The 21,706-nt window shown below is 39.2% G+C and overlaps 1 protein-coding gene across 23 annotated transcripts in view; it reads left to right on the forward strand.

Annotated features, from left to right (window-relative positions):
* The window catches only part of SNX14 (sorting nexin 14), a 96,665-nt gene that overhangs the window by 5,280 nt on the left and 69,679 nt on the right, over positions 1–21,706 (forward strand). For 15 of the 23 annotated variants that reach the window (XR_012433631.1, XM_005552420.5, XM_074037542.1 and 12 more), the window contains exons 2-5: positions 14,396–14,516; positions 16,367–16,443; positions 16,524–16,602; positions 21,140–21,183. Coding sequence is in view for 14 of the 23 variants with exons in the window: in XM_005552420.5 (XP_005552477.2) it covers positions 14,396–14,516; positions 16,367–16,443; positions 16,524–16,602; positions 21,140–21,183 (321 nt within the window). In the remaining 9 variants the exon portion in view is untranslated. Of the gene's footprint in view, positions 1–12,893; positions 13,057–14,395; positions 14,517–16,366; positions 16,444–16,523; positions 16,603–21,139; positions 21,184–21,706 lie in introns of those variants that run through there. The other 8 variants (XM_005552421.5, XM_074037543.1, XM_045391202.3 and 5 more) reach the window with 2 other exon arrangements.

A 21,706-nucleotide genomic window follows, 5' to 3' on the forward strand; every position in this document is an offset into this window, starting at 1 on the left:
ACCTCCACCTCCTGGGCTCAAGCAGTCCTCCTACTTCAGCCTCCCAGTAACTGGGACTATAGGTTGAACTAATTTTTTAAGTTTTTTTTGTGTACAGACGAGGTCTCACTATATTGCCCAGGCTGGTCCCAAAAACTCCTGACCTCAGGAGATGCACCTGCCTCTGCCTCCCAAAGTGCTGGGATTATAGGTGTGAGCTGTCATGCCTGGCCTAACCCTTTAAATGAGCAGTTCCCCCGCCCCCACTGAAACAGTTTGTATAAGGTAGGTATCTATTTCATGAAAGTTTGGTAAAACCATTTGGGCCAGGGGCCTTTTATTGGTAACCAGGATTCTAATCACTATTTTAATTTCTTTAATGATAATTGCTCTGTTCAAACTCTCTAGTTTTTCACTTACTAGTTGCCAGCATTTTTATCTTTTAAAAAATTTATTTAAGGTGGAATGTGGTGGCTCATCCCTGTAATTCTAGCACTTTGGGAGCCAAGGTGGGAGGATCACTTGAGCCCAGAAGTTTGAGATCAGCTTGGGCAACATGGTGAAATCCCGTCTCTCCAAACAAGTAGTTGGGCATGGTGGTGTGTACCTGTAGTCCCAGCTACCCAGGTGGCTGAGGTGGGAGGATCACTTACTTGAGCCTAAGAGGTCGAGGCTGCAGTAAGCTCTGATCATGTACTTGCATTCCAGCCTGGGGTGACAGAGCGAGACTCTGTCTCAAAAAAGTTTTTTTAAAGTTATTTTCTATAGGTTTTCCATTTATTAATATATAGTTGTTCATAGTCTTATATTTTATTTCAGTATAGCTACGGTTACCTTTTTCATTCTGTGTTTTATATATTTGTATCCTTGATCTGTCTTGTTAGAAGTTTATCTTTTTAATTAACTTTTGATTTTGAAAATTTCCAAGCATACATAAGAGAGTGTAAAATACTTGCAAGCATCCATTACTCAACTTTAACAACTGTCCATATTTTGCCATATTTTTTTTTTTTGCCTAATCTTTTAAAGAAACATCTTGTAGAGTGGGTGAGGTGGCGCATGTCTGTAATTGTAGCTCTCCGGGAGGTGTAGGTGGGAGGATCACTTGAGGCCAGGAGTTGGAGACGAACCTGGGCAACATAGAAAAATGCTATCTCTCTCTCTCTCTCTCTCTCTTTGAGATGGAGTCGCACTTTGTCGCCTAGGCTGGAGTGCGGTGGCAGGATCTTGGCTCATTGCAATCTCCACCTCCTTGGTTCAAGGAATTCTTGTGCCTCAGCCTCCGAAGTAGCTGAGTAGCTGGGATTACAGGCGTGCACCATCATGCCTGGCTAATTTTTGTGTTTTTACTAGACTCCCAACATGGGGTTTTGCCATGTTGGCCAGGCTGGTCTCAAATTCCTGACCTCAAGTGATCTGCCCACCTCAGCCTCCCAAAGTGCTGGAATTACACACCTGGCCAGAAAGACCCTGCCTCTACCAAAAAAGAAAAAGAAAAAGAAAAAGAAAGAAAAAATAGCCAGCCTATGGTCCTAGCTACTTGGGAGGCTTAGATGGGAGGATTGCTGGAGCCAAGAGTTCAAGGCTACAGTGAGATATGATTGTGCCCCGACACTCCAGCCTGGGTGACAGAGCAAGACCGTGTCTTTATAAAAGATAGAAAAAAAAAAATCACTTCTATATAAAACTATATTACAAAATTAACAATAATTGGTTAATACCATCTAGTAACTACTCCATAATAAAATTTTCCTTGTTGAGTAAAAATGTATAGTGCAGTTGTTCTAATTGGTATCTAAACAAGTTCTCCTCCTATTTGGTTGCTACATCTCAAGCTTTTCTAAATGTCTTATCATCTAGAATAAGGGTTGACACATTTTTTTCTGTAAAGTGTTAGGTAGTAAACATTTTAGGCCTTGTATACCATGCTAGGTCTCTGTTGCGTATTCTTCTTTGTAAAAAACCCTTTAAAAATGTAAAACCTTTCTTAGTATGAGGGGTATACAAAAACAGGTATACTTTGGCCCACAGGCCATCATTTGTCAACTGCTGATCTGGAAGGTCCCTCCTCACCATTTCTTTCTCCTTCACATTGACTTGTTGAGGAAACTGGATCATTTGTTCACATTCTGGATTTTGTTGATGGTTTCCTTGTAGTGTCTTGTTTTTTAATGCTCACATTTGTATTTTTGGTAGTCAGAGTGTTTGATCTATAGGCTCAATTGGATGTAGTTTTGTTTTTTTTTTCCGTGGGGGGAGTGGTGCAAGTGGGGGAGTGGTGCAAGAAGACTTTAGTGATGCCATGTACATTCCATTGCATCACATCAGTGGATATGTAAGATGGGGTTGCTTCGTTTTTAATGGATTCAGTTAATGTCAGCTGATAATGTGTCCAACAAACTTACTCTTTGGTTTTGCCATTTATTTATTTCCTGAATCAGTTACTTAATTATGGGTTACAACATGGTTATTCTCTAATTCTTTCATTTCTTCTGTATTTTTAAGTTTGAATTCTTTTTTGTAGAATTGCTTTACTCCATCCATTAGGTCTATTTAGTTATTCTGATAGGCAGTTCAAATTGGAAAAGTAGGATAAATGATTATTCTTTATCAATTCTTAGAGGAGTAATTGGTACCCTACTAAACTCCCTTAGTATCCAGTTAGAAGTTTGGTTGTTTTATTAATTTTTCCAAAGAATTAGCTTATATTTTGTTAATTTGTCATTGTTATCTATTTTGTTGATTTCTGCTCTTGACTATTTCCTTCCTTTTTGTGTGATTGGATTTATTGTTTTTCCCCCCAAGTTTCTGAATGCTTAGCTTATTGGTTTTCAGTGGTTTTTTTTTGTTGTTGTTGTTGTTGTTTGTTTTTTTTTCATTATACTTTAAGTTCTGGGATACATGTGCAGAACGTGCAGGTTTGTTACATAGGTATACACATGCCATGGTGGTTTGCTGCATCCATCAACCCATCATCGACATTAGGTATTTCTCCTAATGGTATCCCTCCCGTAGTCCCCTACTCCCCAACAGGCCCTGGTTTGTGATATTCCCCTCCCCTGTGTCCATGTGTTCTCATTGTTCAACTCCCGCTTACGAGTGAGAACATGTGGTGTTTGGTTTTCTGTTCCTGTGTTAGTTTGCCGAAAATGATGCTTTCTAGCTTCATCCATGTTCCTGAAAAGGACATGGAACTCATCCTTTTTTATGGCTGCCTAGTATTTCATGGTGTATATGTGCCACATTTTCTTTATCCAGTCTATCATTGATGGGCATTTGGGTTGGTTCCAAGTCTTTGCTATTGTGAATAGTGCTGCAGTAAACATACGCGTGCATGTGTCTTTATAGTAGAATGATTTATAATCCTTTGGGTATATACCCAGTAATGGGATTGCTTGGTCAAATGGTATTTCTGGTTCTAGATCCTTGAGGAATCGCCACACTGTCTTCCACAATAGTTGAACTAATTTACACTCCCGCCAACAGTGTAAAAGTGTTCCTGTTTTACCACATCCTCTCCAGCATCTGTTGTTTCCTGACTTTTTAATGATTGCCATTCTAACTGACCTGAGATAGTATCTCATTGTGGTTTTGATTTGCATTTCTCTAATGACCTGTGATGATGAGCTTTTGTTCATATGTTTGTTGGCTGCATAAATGTCTTCTTTTGAGAAGTATCTGTTTGTATCCTTTGCTCACTTTTTGATGGGGTTGTTTGTTTTTTTCTTGTAAATTTGTTTAACTTCCATGTAGATTCTGGATATTAGCCCTTTGTCAGATGGATAGATTGCAGAAATTTTCTCCCATCCTGTAGATCGCCTGTTCACTCTGATGATAGTTTCTTTTGCTGTGCAGAAGCTCTTTAGTTTAACTAGACCCCATTTGTCAATTTAGGTGTTTGTTGCCACTGCTTTCGGTGTTTTAGTCATGAAGTCTTCGCCCATGCCTATGTGCGGCATGGTATTGCCTAGGTTTTCTTTTAGGGTTTTTATGGTTTTAGGTCTTACATTTAAGTGTTTAATCCATCTTGAGTTAATTTTTGTATAAGGTATAAGGAAGGGGTCCAGTTTCAGTTTTCTGTGTGTGACTAGCCAGTGCTCCCAACACGATTTATTAAATAGGGAATCCTTTCCCCATTTCTTGTTTTTGTCAGGTTTGTCAAAGATCAGATGGTTGTAGATGTGTGGCGTTATTTCTGAGACCTCTGTTCTGTTCCATTGGTCTGTATCTCTGTTTTGGTACCAGTACCATGCTGTTTTGGTTATGGTAGCCTTGTAGTATAGTATGAAGTTATGAAGTTAGGCAGTGTGATGCCTCCAACTGTGTTCTTTTAGCTTAGGATTATCTGGCTATATGGGCTCTTTTTTGTTTCCATATGAAATTTAAAGTAGTTTTTTTCTAATTCTGTTAAGAAAGTCAATGGTAGCTTGATGGGGATAGGATTGAATCTATAAATTACTTTGGGCAGTATGGTCGTTTTCACGATATTGATTCTACCTATCCATGAGCATGGAATGTTTTTGCATTTGTTTGTGTCCTCTCATATTTCCTTGAGCGGTGGTTTGTAGTTCCTCTTGAAGAGGTACTTCACATCCCTTGTAAGGTGGATTCCTAGGTATTTTATTCTCTTTGTAGCAATTGTGAATGGGAGTTCACTCATGATTTGGCTCTCTGTTTGTCTATTACTGGTATATAGTAATACTTGTGATTTTTGCACATTGATTTTGTATTCTGAGACTTTGCTGAAGTTGCTTATCAGCTTAAGTTGATTTTGGGCTGAGACGATGGTGTTTTCTAAATATACAATCATGTCATCTGCAAACAGAGACAATTTGACTTTGTCTCTTCCTATTTGAATACTGTTTATTTCTTTCTCTTGCCTGATTCCCCTGGCCAGAACTTCCAATACTATGTTGAATAGAAGTGGTGAGAGAGGGGATCCTTGTGTTGTGCCATTTTTCAAGGGAATGCTTCCAGTTTTTGCCCATTCAGTATGATAATGGCTGTGGGTTTGTCATAAATAACTCTTACTATTTTGAGATACATTCCATCCATACCTAGCTTATTGAGTTTTTAGCATGAGGGGGTGTTGAATTTTATCAAATGCCTTTTCTGCATCTAGTGAGATAATCGTGGTTTTTGTGATTGTTTCTGTTTTATGTGATGGATTATGTTTATTGATTTGTGTATGTTGAACCAGCCTTGTATTCCAGGGATGAAATTGACTTGATCATGGTGGATGTGCTGCTGGATTCGGTTTACCAGTATTTTTTTGAGTATTTTTGCATCAATGTTCATTAGGGATATTGGCCTGAAATTTTGTTTTTTTGTTGTGTCTGCCAGGTTTTGGTATCAGGATGATGCTGGACTCATAAAATGAGTTTGGGAGGAGTTCCTGTTTTTCTGTTGTTTGGAATAGTTTCAGAAGGAATGGTACCAGCTCCTCTTTGTACCTCTGGTAGAATTTGGCTGTGAATCATCTGGTCCTGGGTGTTTTTTGGTTGGTAGGCTGTTACTGCCTCAATTTCAGAACTTGTTATTGGCTTATTCAGGGATTTGACTTCTTCCTGGTTTAGTGTTGGGAGGGTATCCAGGAATTTATCTATTTCTTCTAGATTTTCTGGTTTGAATAGAGGTGTTTATAGTATTCTCTGATAGTAATTTGTGTTTCTGTGGGATCAGTGGTGATATCCCCTTTATCATTTTTTATTGTGTCTATTTGATTTTTCTCTCTCTTCTTTATTAGTCTGATTAGCGGTCTATTTTGTTAATCTTTTCAAAAAAAAAAACACCAAAAAAACCAGCTCCTGCATCCGTTGCTTTTTTGAAGGTTTTTTTTTTGTGTGTGTGTGTCTGTCTGTCTGTCTCCTTCAGTTCTGGTTTTCAGTGTTCTTTATGACTGATGAATATAGGGTTTTCCCCTTTTCTTTCCGATTGAAGAGCTACCTTTAATATTTCTTGTAGAGTAGGTCTGGTATTCATGAAATCCCTCAACTTTTGTTTGCCTGGGAAAGTCCTTATTTCTCCTTCATGTTTGGAGGATATTTTTGCTGGAAATACTATTCTAGGGTGAAAGTTTTTATCCTTCAGCACTTTAAATGTGTCATGCACTTTATGTCATATGTCTTTCCTGGCCTGTAAGGTTTTCAGTGAAAAATCTGGTGCCAGATGCATTAGAACTCTATTGTATGTCATTTGTTTCTTTTTTCTTGGTGCTTGTAGGATCCTTTCTTTATCGTTGACCTTTGGGAGTTTAATTATTACATTCCTTCAGATAGTCTTCCTTAGGTTAAATCTGCTTGGCGTTCTTAATCTTCTTGTACTTGAATATTGATACCTTTCTCTAGGTTTGGGATGTTCTCTGTTATTATCCCTTTGAATAAACTTTCTACCCTGCTCTCTCTACCTCCTCTTTAAGGCCAGTAACTCTTAGATTTGCTCTTTCAAGGCTACGTTTTTGATCTTGTAGATGTGTTTTGTTATTTTGTTCTTTTGTCTTTTCTGTGTATTTTCAAATAGTCTGTCTTCAAGGTTAGTAATTCTTTCTACTACTTGATCACTTCTACTATTGAGACTCTAATGCATTCTTCTGTATGTCAGTTGCATTTTTGAACTCCAGAATTTCTACTTGATTCTTTTATTTCAATATCTTTTTTAAATTTATCTGATAGGATTCTTTATTCCTTCTCTGTGTTATCTTGAATTTCTTTGAGTTTCCTTAATACAGCTATTTTGAATTCTCCATCTGAAAGGTCACATATCTTTGTTTCTCCAGGATTGGTCCCTTGTGCTTTATTTAGTTTGGTGGGCCGTGTTTCCGTGCATGGTCTTGATGCTTGTGGATGTTTTTCAGTGTCTGGGTATTGAAGAATTATTTGTTGTAGTGTTTGCATTCTGGACTTGTTTGTATCCTGTCCTTGGGAAGCCTTTCCTGATATTTGAAGGGATTTGGGTATCATCTACATTTTTGGTCACCGCAGCCGTATTTGCATTAAGGGGTAATGCAAGCCCAGTAACGCTGTGGTTCTTGCAGAGTCACAGAGCTACCTCCTTGGTGGTCTTGGATAAGATCTGGGAGAATTCTCTGGATTACAAGGTAGAGTCTCCTGTTCTCTTCTCTGACTTTCCCCCAATCAAGTGGAGTCTCTCTGCTGAGCTGCCTGGAGCTGGGGGAGGGGTGACACAAATAACCCTTTGACTGCCACCAGTAGGAGTGTGCTGAGTCAGATCTGAAGCCAGCACAGGCGCTCGGTCTCATCTGAGGCCCACTGTAACCACTATCTGGCTACTGACTATGTTAGGGCTCTATAATCAGCAGGTGATGAAGCCAGCCAGGCTTGTGTCCTTGCCTTCAGGGTGGCCCTGGATACGGGGTGGGTCCAAAGATGCCATCCAGGAGCCAGGACCAGGAGTTGGAAACCTAGAAATCTACCTGATGCTTTATTCTACTGTGGCTGAGGTGGCACCTATACCACAAGACAAAATCCTTACCACTCTTCCTTTTCCCCAGGCAGAAGAGTCTCTCCCCATGTCAACTAACACCGTAAGCCCATGAGAGTGCTGCTAGACTCTTACCAATCTAACTACTACTGTCAATGTTTACTTAATGCCCAAGGCCTCTTTATTCAGCTTGTGAATAGTCCCAGGCCTGCAACTCACCCTTCAGGGCAGTGGGCTCCCCTTTGGCCCAGGGTAGGTCTAGAAATGGCATCTAGGAGCCAAAGCCTGGAATTGGGGACCCCAAAAGCCCTCTTGGTCCTCTACCCCACTGGCCAAGCCGGTACCTCAGCTGCAAGACAACATCCCCTTTACCTGTTTTTCTGCTTTTTTGAAGCAGAGGAAGTCTCTCTTTGTAGCCATCAGAGCAGCGAATGTGCTAGACACATCTGAGGCCAGCATATCTCAGAGTCTTACCCAAGACCTACTGTGTGACTACCTGGTTACTCCTGCTGTTTTATTCAGAGTCCAAGGTCTCTTTAGTCAGCAGATGATGAATCTGCCAGGATGGGTCCTTCCTTTAAAGGCAGTGGGTTTCCTTCTGGCCCAGGGTGTGTCTAGAAGTGTTGTCTGGGAGCTAGGATCTGGAGTGAGGGCCTCATTACTCTGCCCAGTTCCCTGTCTTCCTGTCCCTAAGATGGTATCGCGCAAGTTGAAAGACAAAGTTATCTTTACTTTCCCCTCTCCTCTCATCAAGCAGATGGAAAGGGTCTCTTTTGGACCTGCAAGCTGTGCTGCCTGGGACTTGGAGAGGGGTTTCACAAGCCTTCCCTTAGCTGCCCTGGCTGATGTCTCACTAATTCACATGCCCTCCAAGTCTACTGGCTTTGAGCCCCAGCACAGTAGTAGGACTTGCCTAGGCGTTACAGTCCTTGTGGCCCAGACTGCCTTTCAAGTTTACTTAAGACCTTTCAAGTTTATTTAAGAACTCAGAGCACTTTAACCTGTGGTGTCAAGGATTGCTGAAACTCAGGTTTGGACTACTGGGATGAGCGGTTGCCTTCTGGCCTGGACATGTGTAAATGCCCCCTTTCTGGGCATCAGCTAAGTTCTTCCTGGTGTTGGCAGCACTGAGTTTCAGTGCAAATTCTCACAATTGCTGTGTTGTCCCTCCCTCAAGCCATGTGCTTTCCTTTGCCATGTGGCCACTTCTGGGGGCTGGAGAAGGGGTATTGGCAATTTCAGGATTGCCTTTGCTACCCTCTTCCATGCCTCTTTAAGCAATATGAACTTAAAATCATGTACTGTGATCAGTCACCTGGTTTTTGGTTCTTAAATGAAGGTTTTTTTTTTTGTTTAGATAGTTGTTAAATTTGGTGTTCCTGTGGGGAGGATGATCAGAGGCTTCTATTTGGCTATCTTGTTCCTCCTCTCTCTCTCTTTATGATTCTTTTGTTTACTTTTTTTTTTGCTGTTTGCTTGGCTATCGTTTCAGTTATCTCTGTAGGGAACAGGTATTTTTCTTGCCCATGCCTGTCACCTGGCTCTTGTCCTCTTTGGGGCTGGTCACTTGGGTGATGATGGCCAGGCCGTCTGTGGGTATGTGGGATGCCAGCTATTGACCTCTGAAATCTTTTTTTTTTTTTTTTTAGACAGAGTCCCGCTCTGTCGCCCAGGCTGGAGTATAGTGGTGTGATCTTGGTTCACTGCAACCTCCGCCTCCCGGGTTCAAATGATTCTCCTGCCTCAGCCTCTGGAGTAGCTGGGATTACAGGCACACACCACCATGCCCGGCTAATTTTTTTGTACTTTTAGTAGAGATGTGATTTTACCACGTTGACCAGGCTGGTCTCGAACTCCTGACCTCAGGTGATCTGCCCACCTCAGCCTCCCAAAGTGCTAGGATTATAGGTGTGAGCCACTGTGCCTGGCTACCTCTGAAATCTTAAGAATCAAATATGTCACTTACTCACCAGTGTCAACTTCTTTCATTTAGTCAGTCACACTGTCCCTGCTTCTTGGCATTTCAATCTCTTGACTCTACTTTCTTTCTATATGTTGTCCCTCTTCTGTTGTTAGTTACTTTCTGATGCAGTTTAGAGTCAGTCTAGCTTAGATACATAGCCTGGTCCATCAGTCGCTTCATGCAGTATCCTTAACTCCATACCTTCCATTCTACTCATCTGTCAAAATCCAAATCTGGGATCAGTAGTGCTGTTTGCTTTTTTTAGGTTCATATTCTGAAAACTGAATATTGGTGGAAAAGATCCCACAACTGAAAGTTCATTGTGTTCAGCCTCAGTAATGTCCAGCAGTTCCCCAGGAACTTCTCTTCCCTTCTCCGTGGCAACTGTGTCAGAATTTCCCCCGTCTTCTAGAACCTCTGTTATTTACTCCCTGTCATGCTACCTTTGTCATTTACTCTCAGGATCTCCTGTTTTATTTAAAAGCCATTATATGGCTTTTAATTCTTGTTACCAAATCTACAAATGTAACTGCATATTCATTCTTCTATGCATCCTGTGTAGTATTGGGAAACAGATAGCTCTATAATTTATAACTGTTTCTTCCATTTAGATTCTGGATCCTAACAACTCCTATCTTGTATAAGATATTATTCACCCAATTATTTCTGTTTTTCTACTTCTTTCCCTCTTGCCTCCTTTTCTCCTATATCACCGTTTAAATGTCATCAGGTTTTTAACCAAAAACCTTAACTTATTGTCCCCCTCCAGTTACTGTGTTAGCTCTCCTTTTATTTACAAAGAGAATTATCGGCCGGGCGCGGTGGCTCACGCCTGTAATCCCAGCACTTTGGAAGGCCGAGGCGGGCGGATCACAAGGTCAGGAGATCGAGACCATGGTGAAACCCCGTCTCTACTAAAAATAGAAAAAATTAGCCGGGTGCAGTGGCGGGCGCCTGTAGTCCCAGCTACTCGGGAGGCTGAGGCCAGAGAATGGCGTGAACCCGGGAGGCGGAGCTTGCAGTGAGCCGAGATTGCGCCACTGCACTCCAGCCTGGGCGACAGAGTGAGACTCCGTCTCAAAAAAAAAAAAAAAAAAAAAAGAGAATTATCTACATTTACCAATCCTGCTTCCTCACCTCCATGTCACTCCTCAATCTGTTGTAGCCCTTTGCCATTCTAAAATTGTTTTTACCTAGTTAATCAGTGCCTCTTTTATCGTGAAAACGAATGGGCACCTCTCAATCTTTATTTTACAAACATTTGGTCATGTTGTCCACTTCATTTCTGTAGAGTTTTTTGTTTGTTTGTTTGTTTGTTTTTGACCTTGCCAGTTTTTGTGACTTGACCCTTGGTTTTCTTTCCAACTCTTCTAATTGCTTGATTCCTTTATAAATTTCTTTTCCTCTGCCTAGTTCTTAAATATCTTATGCTCATTTCTTTTTTAACTCTGTAGATTCTCCCTGGGTCGTGTCATTTATTCCTATGGTTTCAGTGATATTTATGTTGATAATTTCTAAATCTTTATCCTTATCCCATATTCTCTCCAGAGATTGAGACTACCCAATATTTAGGTGCTTGTGGAACATTTCTGTATAGCATGTTTTAAAATACCTGGAACTTAACATGTCCAAAGAGAACTGATTTTTCATCTTTCTCTTCTGCTTACTTTATTTATGTATTTATTTATTTAGACGTAGTCTTGCTCTGTTGCCCAGCCAGAGTGCAGTGGCGTGATCTCGGCTTACTGCAGCCTCCACCTTCCAGGTTCAAGTGATTCTCCTGCCTCAGCTTCCGTAGTAGCTGGGATTACAGGCATGCGCCACCATGCCCAGCTAATTTTTATTTTTATTTTTATTTTTAGTAGAGGTGGGGTTTCACCATGTTGGCCAGGCTGGTCTCAAACTCCTGACCTCAAGTGATCTGCCTGCCTTGGCCTCCCAGAGTGTTAGGATTACAGGTATGAGTTACTGTACCTGGCCCCTTCTGCTCACATCTAATCAACTACTTAATCCTCTTAATTTTTCCTCCCAGTGTCTCTCAAAATAATTCACTTTTTAAGATCTCTAAGTCTCTTTCCTAGTTTAGACCATCACTGACTCTCATAGATTACTGCAATAGTTTTCTAACTAGCCTGTGTGTTTCCGGTCTAGGCCATTCTCCATATTTCAGCCAGAGTGGTCTTCCTGTTATTTAATCTAATGATATCCTCCTGACAACTCTTGAGAATTCTTTAAAATCTTCTTAAATCTTTTCATTGTCTCATAGGTATTACTCTTGATGGTAGATAACAGAAACTCAGCTCACGCTAGGTTTAACAAAGGGCAAGCCTTGGAAGGTCTTGTAAGTGCAGAAATAACTGGAGTGTAGCTGGGCCCCAGAAACACATGGAAGCAGGATTTGGAATACTGCTAATACTTTCTTCCCCTTCCTTTTTCTCCTCCTCTCTGAATTCTGGCATCATTCTCTTCTCACTCCTCTTTCCTTTAAGTGACAAAGCATATGGCTGTCAGTTTTATTACGGCTTCACATTTCTAATATCATGAGATGAGTGAGACTGGTTGGACCCCAGGTCATGCAATTTACTCTGTTTAAAATGTCTGTTACCTACCAGGTTGTTTCAGATGGTGTCCATCCCTGAACCAGTCAGCTGTAGGTAGGGAAGAAGATGCTGTGATTGGCCTATTTTGTTGTTGTTGTCATTTTGTCTATTCTTAATCCGGTCTTGGGTGAGGGAGATAGAATCTTTTTTTTTTTTTCGAGACAGAGTCTCGCTCTGTCGCCTGGGCTGGAGTGCAGTGGCACCATCTCAGCTCACTGTAAGCTCCGCTTCCCGGGTTCCCGCCATTCTCCTGCCTCAGCCTCCCGAATAGCTGGGACTACAGGCGCCGCCACCACGCCCGGCTAGTTTTTTGTATTTTTTTTTTTTTTTTAGTAGAGACGGGGTTTCACCGTGTTAGCCAGGATGGTCTTGATCTCCTGACCTCGTGATCCGCCCATCTCGGCTTCCCAAAGTGCTGGGATTACAGGCCTGAGCCACCGCGCCCGGCCTAGAATCTTAAGGAGATAAAAGCTCTTGTTCCCATTTAAACTTCATGAATAGAGAGTGTAAAGAAAGAACACTTTGCAGAAGAGATGGTAGTCTCTACTGAAGCTACAAATTATTAGATCCCTACAGTGCATTTTCTTGTAAGATAATACGGGCAGTCCCTGCTTTGTCTGGTAATGAGGGTCTGTAAAAGTGATTGTGCAAGCAGAAACTGTGCAAAATGGTTTTAATCAATGGGAAAATTATGATTGAGTTTTAAAAAATTTTGTCAAAACATTGAGAACTCTCATTGTCAGTTGTAATAGTATAGAGAAATTAAAAAATAGTAAAGTGAGTAGTACACTGTAATTTTAAACATTAGAAACATTGAAAATTAAAATGTTTTATTTCTTTGTAAAAAATATATTAAGAGTAACTTAAACAGTGTTTGTCCTCTTCTCATCTGATAACATGGGATATGGAGCGGATATCTTTTTCATGCATATGTGAATTACCATACTCCTAAGTTTGGATCAACTTTCAGTGTTTTATCCAATGTTGTGAAATCTCCAAGAGTTCCTTTGCTGGTATCACTTCTTCTGGGACATTTTCATCCTTGTGCCACAACCACTCTTCTCATTGATGTCAGTAAGTTCACTACCTTTCTCTGGCTGCATAGAATCTGTGGAACAGCAGCACTGTCATCATTCCCACAGTCAATTATTTCTTCTGTAACTTCATTTACATTTGATTTGAATTTTACTTCTTGCATTATCACTGTTCATTTCTTTGTTTCTCTTTAATATTTGTGGGCCAATGGCCATTTTTGTAAAATGTATTGCAGATTTATTATTGGGAGACAAGGAGGTAACACAACTCCATGGTTTCCTGTCTGTGCATGCCCTGAAGAACACCAATTTGCAGTGAGTGACCTGTCACTGACAGAACCGATGTGATTGGTCACTGATCATGATGCACATCTGTTATTTATATAGTGATTTGTGGACTGATGAGTTAGCAGCAGAGTTTGTACTTTATACAATTACTCATAGTTTAATATATAATACTGTGGTCATTGGCATTTGAACTGTGTTGTGGGGGACTGGTGTTATTTAGTACAATCATGGTATCTGAAATTTTTGCATATCAGAACTGCAATGTGAGGATTGCCTGTATTAAGACACAGATTGCCTATTATATAACACTGTATTATTTGGCTTCTGCTTTTGCTTTTAGATTCATCTTAAGGCCTTCTTCCTTGGAACTGTGCTCACACAGACCTAAGCCCATGTGTTTCTCTCAAGTTTGAATTCCCCTGCCTCTTCTCCACATACCTCTATCCTATCCTCTTCTGTTTATTTGCTCCTACTTACCCTTTAAGTTTTTCTGTAGATATTGCTTTCTCTGAAAAAAATTTTTCTGTTCTTTTCAAATTTGTTAATCAGCCTGTGGTATTCCCATATCATATAAATTTTCTGTTATAATATCACATATGTGATCACATAGTATTGTGCTTATTTTTACTTACATGTCACCATTACTAGACAGTGTTTTCCATGCAGGTAGAGACTATATGCAGTGCAGTTCTTTACTATATTCCCAAGGCACCTCTGTCTAGAACAAAATAGGTAATACTTAGTAAAATTTTGTTGATTTAGTGAAAAATAATCAGAATTTTGGTGGGATATGAATACTATATCATCAGAAGGTATTCTGGAAGAATGTAGTATAGACTAGTTAAACATAGGTACCAGTTATGAAATATTGATCATTTATTCTTCCTTATACTTTAAATGAAATATATATTTGATAGCATACATTTTATGATTCTTGTATTTAATACATTACAGAAAATTAATCATAATTGGAAAAATTGCTTCAATCTGATATTGTAGGTGCTTAATGAATGCTTGTTAAATCAGTGACTCAGTAACTTAGAATTATGCATTTTCTTTGGTTCTAATAATTATTTTCATTTATTTTTAAGGTATATTCATGTTTTAATGATCTTCTGGTCATTTGTTGCTGGAGTTGTCACATTCTACTGCTCACTAGGACCTGATTCTCTCTTACCAAATATTTTCTTCACAATAAAATACAAACCCAAGGTAAAATTATGTGTTCTTATTGTTAAGATTCAATGTGATCAATGTGTATGAGCATAAGCTGTTTATTATTTGAAAGCCTGCTAAAGCAGTGTATTTTTTTAATTTACAAAAATTTTCTTTTAATTTCTTCCCTTTTTTTTTTCCTAGGTACTGTGCTAAAATTAGTGATTTAAAAAAATCCATCTAATTATTTAATAATGGAAGTCCATTAGAAAATTTTCAAAATAAGATTTGTATATGTGTATGCTTTTAAGGCATACAGTTCTCCTAGAGGAGCTATAAAGAGAAATTATTGTACAAAAGTTTCAGAAACTTGGAATCCACAATTTTAGGGTGTCCTCTATTAACCATGAGGACAATAAATTAAATCAGAGGTTCACAAAGCTGGTTTTACAGTAAATCTCCTGGGGAATTAACAGATTCCTGGGGTGTACCACCAGATTTTGATTGAATAGTTCTGGGTTAAAGCCTTGTTATCAGTACTTGTTAGAAGCTTTCCAGCTCATTCTGAGGCACAGACTCAGGAAATTCTGGGTTAAATGATCTAATCCTGTTAAATTCTTAAATGTTTGTGTGCTTCATAGAAACAGAGATATAATTAGGCAGTTTGTATAACCAAAGTAATTTATTTCCGAAATTTAATGAAGGGTGGTAATGTGGTGAATCTCTCTCTGTAAAGCAAGGTTCTGGTCTGTAGATTAGGGTTTAGTGGGATATCTTTTTCTTTTTCTTTCTTTTTTTTTTTTTTTTTTTTGAGATGGAGTCTTGCTCTGTCACCCAGGCTGGAGTGCAGTGGTGCCATTTTGGTTCACTGCAACCTCTGCCTTCTAGGTTCAAGTGATTCTCCTGCCTCTCAGCCTTCTGTGTAACTGGGATTACAGGCACATGCCACCACGCCCAGCTAATTTTTGTATTTTTAGTAGAGACGGGGTTTCACCATTTTTGCCAGGCTGGTCTCGAACTCCTGACCTCAGGTGATCCACTTGCCTCGGCCTCCCAAAGTGTTAGGATTACAGGCGTTAGGATCCACTGCACCTGGCCTAGTGGGATATCTTTAAGTCTTAATAATTCTTTAAGTTGATATAGTATCTTGTCTTGGGTTTGTTGGTATTTCTACTCAGAGGAAACACAACTGAAAGTGGTGCCCCATATTTGATCAGGAACCGTAGTAGTTACCTCGTACCTTTGGCATTGAATTCAAGATTTTGGAGAAAGAGAAAATAGTTTTTTCGTATTATACCTTTGCAGTAGAGTGTCACTTTCTTTTTTCTTTCTTTTATTGAGACAGGCTAGAGTTGCACAGGCTAGAGTGCAGTGCCAGGATCACAGCTTACTGCAGCCTCAAATTATTGAGCTCAGGAGATCCTCCTGCCTCAGCCTCCTGGGTAGCTGGGACTATAGGCATGTGCCACTACACCTGTCTAATTTTTTTTTTGGTAGAGTTAGTGTTTTACCATGTTTCTTAGGCTGGCCTCAAACTTCTGGGCTCAAGCCATCCACCTGCCTTGGTCTCCCAGAGTGCTAGGATGATAGGTGTGAGCCACTGTGCCTGGCCAAGTTACCACTTTCAAATGTAGACTGAAGCTTTTTAAAGTGATCATAAAAATTGATTTTAACTTTAAACTTGGAAATTTGGGTTAGGTATTATAAGGCATTTCATGTGGTATTTTTTTCTCTGACAGTTTAGCCAGTATTATGTATTACAAAGAAAGGTTTCACTGTTAAAGTAGACAGAAAATGTTCTTTGAATTTATACATTGATTTTAAAAACTTCTGAAAAGTTGATTCTTTTAAATAAAGATGATATGTAAAGACAGATCTCCCCACCACCTCTCATTTTCCTTTTTTAGCAGTTAGGACTTCAGGAATTATTTCCTCAAGGTCATAGCTGTGCTGTTTGTGGTAAAGTGAAATGTAAACGACATAGGTAAGTTAAATTTTTTTTATTTGTTGATCCTTCTAATTACATTGGATTTCAAGTGATTTAGTTGTATAATTTTTCTTTAGGCCTTCTTTGCTACTTGAAAACTACCAGCCATGGCTAGACCTGAAAATTTCTTCCAAAGTTGATGCATCTCTCTCAGAGGTAACTGATTTACTTAATATTATTAATAGAAAGTGTTAAATGTCTGTGGAAAATTTTTCCAGAATTTTTTATCAAAAAATTTAATTATGGAGCATCTTAATACATGTCACTTAAATCAGTTCTGAGTTAGGTAGTTGATTATTGCAGACTAAACAGCTTGAATAGTAAGTTAGAAATGTTTTTGAATCTCATGTTTAATTTAGACATTTTCAGCTAAGGAAAGCACTGGTTTATCTGAAACAGTCATAAAGATGAAAACAGTCATCTTTATGATAGGGCACAGAAATATCATTTTGTAATTCCAAAAGGAACTCTGGACTGCAAGGAGCAAATCAATATATATCTTACTGAACTATTACCCCAGTTATGACACTAACCGCAGGGTAGAGAAGGGAATGGGATATTTTTCATTATTTCTGCATAATACAGGAATGGAAAGCATGTTCTCTTATCTTTGTTATAGTCAGATTTTATATGTATCTTTTTGGTAACATGTTTTAGTTGTTTTAGAGACTTGTCTTCTCAGTGGATTTGACAAAACACTCAAGTCCCGGAAGGCAAGGAATGGGGTCTTATTTGTTCCTAGCACCAAGTATCAGGTCACGTATATTGTTGGTAGCTGATCAAAGTGTATTGAATTAAATTGGATGCTAATTAGTTGAAGAATAGCAGTAGGCATCTGAATCCCACTTAATTCTTCTTTCTCCCATTTTGTATCCTGCATAAAAGCCCATTAAAACTTGGCATTTTTTTCTTTGCTTCTCTAAGGCCTTTTTTTTTTTTTTTTGAGATAGAGTCTTGCTCTGCCACCCAGGCCGTAGTGCAGTGGCACTATCTCACCTCACTGCAACCTCTGCCTCCTGGATTCAAGCGATTCTCCTGCCTCAGACTCCCGAGTAGCTGGGACTACAGGCGCACACCACCATGCCCAGCTAGTTTTTTTTTAAAATCTTTTTAGTAGAGACGGGGTTTCACTGTGTTAGCCAGGATGTGGTCTTGATCTCCTGACCTCGTGATCCACCCACGTTGGCCTCCCAAAGTGCTGGGATTACAGGCGTGAGCCACCGTGCCCGGCCTCTAAGGCCTTTTTCATCTTGAAGATGCCCTGATTTAAGACTTCTAATATGGTAGCTCCTAGCCACGTGTGGTTATTAATAAACACTTGAAGTGTGCTAGTCCAAGTTGACATGTGTTCTGTGTATAAAATATATAGTGGATTTTGAAGATTTCGTAAGAAAAGACTTAGAAAAAAGGAATGTAAAGTATTTTTTTTTTTTTTGCGACGGAGTCTCACTCTGTTGCCCAGGCTGGAGTGCAGTGGCGTGATCTTGGCTCACTGCAACCTCCACCTCCCGGGTTCAAGCGATTCTCCTGCCTCAGCCTCCCAAGTAGCTGGGACTACAGGTGCACACCACCATGCCCAGCCAATTTTTGTATTTTTAGTAGAGACAGGTTTTTACCATATTGGCCAGGCTGGTCTTGAACTCCTAACCTTGTGATCCACCTGCCTCGACCTCCCAAAGTGCTGGTAGTATAGGAGTGAGCCACTGCGCCTGGCCAAGTATCTCATTTTTTATATTAATTACATGTTGAAATGATAATATTTTGGATGTGTTGGGTTAAATAAAATATAAAATTAGTTTCACCTGTTTCTTTTTACTTTGTAAAAAATGTAACTACTAGAAAATTTAAAATTAATGTGTGACTTACATTATATTTCTGTTGGAGAGTGCCAAGTTGAGGTTTGTTGAAGAAAACTTCTAACAAGAGTATTATTTGTGTCTTTGGCATGTCATTCATTCATAAAAATGAAAGGACTTATATAAAACCTGTGGTCCAGTACCTGGCACATACTGGTGCTCAGTAAATGTTAGCTGTCACATTTAAGAACATATTTTGGTATCTTATAGGTAGGAACTGGGCTAGGCCCTAGTGATTAAAAGTGAAGATGGTCCCTTTCTACCAGGAACTTTAGTCTAGAAGTGGAGGCAGGCATATAAACAGTAATCACAATATAATTTAATGCAGGCAATAATGGAAAAAAAATTAAAGTATATAGATTAGTATAGAGGAGAAGTTCATAACTATTGAGAGGGACAATGAGATCGGAGAACTAGAGGTTTGCCAGACTAATAGTGTGGGAAAGGGTATTTCAGGATTTGGGTAGAGCTTTCAAAAGGAAAGAGAGGCTTGAAACAAGGTGGAATGTTCAGCAAACTGGAGAGTAAAGTGTGAGGGAGGATATGGGCAATAAGGAAACAATATTCTAGTAGCTAGTATTTATGATATACTTACTGTATATTAGGCATTGTGCTAAGCTCATTATTTCATGTAATCTACATATAACCTATGAAGTGGGTACTATTATTGATAATTTTACCAAAGGTAAATGGAATTTAGAATTTTAATAATTTTCTCAAGTTTCATATTTGGTTGATTACAGAACTCAATAAAAAACTCAGGTCTGGTTAAGTTCTTAATCAGGATTGTATATGGCCCTTTAAAAATAAGACTATCAAATGACTTTAAGGGCTATGTTGATGGAACTTAGATTAATTGATCCTGGAAGTCGATGATTTTCTAGAATTTTTAGATGTGACTCATAGGGTACACTGGGAGTGAAAAGGAAGTGATGCAACTGCTTCATGCCAGCAGGTCCCTTTCAAAATCAGTGCAATTTCACCTTTCTTATATATTGAGGATTTCATGCAAGAGGATGATGTGGTCAAATGTATGTTTTAGGTTACTTTGGCAGCTCTATTTAGGATGGAGGGGAGCGAGCTTGGAAGCAGGGAGTTGAGAGGCCATTGCTGCAATATAAGGGGTAAGAAAATGAGGACCCGCTGGGCGCGGTGGCTCACGCCTGTAATCCCAGCACTTTGGGAGGCCGAGGTGGGTGGATCACCTGAGGTCGGGAGTTCGAGACCAGCCTAACCAACATGGAGAAACCCCATCTCTTGTAAAAACACAAAATTATCTGGTCATTGTGGCACATGCCTATAATCCCAGCTACTCGGGAGGCTGAGGCAGGATAATCGCTTGAACCCTGGAAGCGGAGGTTGAGGTGAGCCGAGATCACGCCATTGCACTCCAGCCTGGGCAACAAGAGTGAAACTCTGTCTCAAAAAAAGAAAAAGAAAAGAAAAACACTACTTAGGATATAAAATCAGTAGGACTTGATTGGTTGGATGTGGGGAATAAAGGAAGAACAAATGTTTAATGATAACTTGTTCTAGTCTCCTCTCTATCCTATTCATTGTTCATTGTTATCCCTGTTTATATGTATTTTCATTTCCCAACACATATAAACAGTGCTTAGTGTTTGTACTAAAACATCTAAATTATTGTTCCCTTAATATTTAAACTAGAAAATTCACAATCTTTATTATTGCTGCCAGAGAAAATATATGATCTGATTTTGGAAGCATTAGATTAGATATGTTGTTTTCTTCCCTCCCTACTGCTTTTGTAAGTTACTGCCCAATGTTGCAACTCCTTGTAAAAATTATGACATACTGCTATACCCAAATCCAAGAAATGGAAGATTTAACACCCACGGTTTGTTTTATTTTGTTTTGTTACTTTTTCACTTACATAACTTATGTACTGATTTGAGTGTACAGGTAAAATTTTCACAAAGCGAACATATCTGTGTAACCAGCATTCAGATCAGGAAACAAAACATTACCAGCATCCCAGAACTCCCCTTTGTGTTCCCCTCTAGCCACTATACTCCCTTCAAAAGTAACCACTAACACCTAATTTTGACCCCTTATGTAAATCTTAGCTGCTTGTTTCTTCATTATATTCTGAAAATACTGACTTACAAAGTTAGGAATGGAAAGGACTAACTTGCTGTTTTTCTTCTTTCCATAGCACATTTTTGGTTCAGTTAAGCTTCAGAGTCAGCAACAATTTATTTAACTTTTTGTTTGATTATGGAAATATTTAGAAATATGTGCATGCCATTCTAATAGTAACTTTTCCTATTTGTGAAATTTTTATGATTTTCCAAGTGTTTTCTCATATGTTTTCTTTGATCCTCACAATCATATAAGGTTGAAATATACATTTTGTTATGTGAAAATATTATATTACTGTCGTTATTTTTTTTTTTGTTTTTTTTGTTTTTTGAGGCAGAGCCTCACTCTGTCGCCCAGGCTGATGTGCAGTGGCAACATCTTGGCTCACTGCAACCTCTGCCTCTCAGGCTCAAGCGAAACTCCTGCCTCAGCCCCCCAGATAGCTGGGACTACAGGTACACGCCACTACACCCAGCTTATTGTTGTGTTTTTTGTAGATACAGGGTTTCATCAAGTTACCCAGGCTGGTCTCTAACTCGTGAACTCAAGCCATCCACCTGCTTTGACCTCCTAAAGTGCTGGGATTACAGGTGTGAGCCACTGCTGCCGGCCTGCTGTCTTTATTTGTGATAATAAAATTGGTTCTTGGTAATGTTACATATTACCAAATAGTACCGTTTATTTTCCAAAAACTAATTCGTTTTATTTTTCTTTAAAAAATAATTTTTATGCAGGTTCTCGAATTAGTGTTGGAAAACTTCGTTTATCCGTGGTACAGGTATGTTCTTTTTATAAGATCTTTTTTCTTTGATACAGTGAATACTACTAAGTTAAGCATGTTAATGACATGTTTTTGGTGTAGACTAGGATTTTTCAACTTTGTCATTGTTGACATTTTAGCCAAAATAATTATTTGTTGTGGGGGCAGTACTGTGCATTACATAATTAGCACCCCTGGCCTCTCCCATTAGATACTAGTAGCAGACATCTCTGCCACCAGTTGTGACCAATAAAAATGTCTTCAGAGGTTGCCGGATATGACCTGGAAGGCATAATTGGCCCTAGTTAAGAACCGCTGATGTAGGCATCAGTCAGTTAATAATTTGGTGATAAAGAGGAAGAAAACTTAGTCTGTGTTTTGAAAGAAAAGTAACTTGTAGAATTCCTTATCACTTCTAAATATAGTGATTTAATAATTTTGTATGCAGTTTTCACATTTGAAATAATTATACCTTTTGGAGGGGAATCTGTATTCACATATTTCATTAAATTGAAAGATAGCTTCAGTAGTTTTCCTGGAG

The sequence above is a fragment of the Macaca fascicularis genome, chromosome 4 (assembly GCF_037993035.2).
Source record: "Macaca fascicularis isolate 582-1 chromosome 4, T2T-MFA8v1.1".
Lineage (NCBI taxonomy): Eukaryota > Metazoa > Chordata > Mammalia > Primates > Cercopithecidae > Macaca > Macaca fascicularis.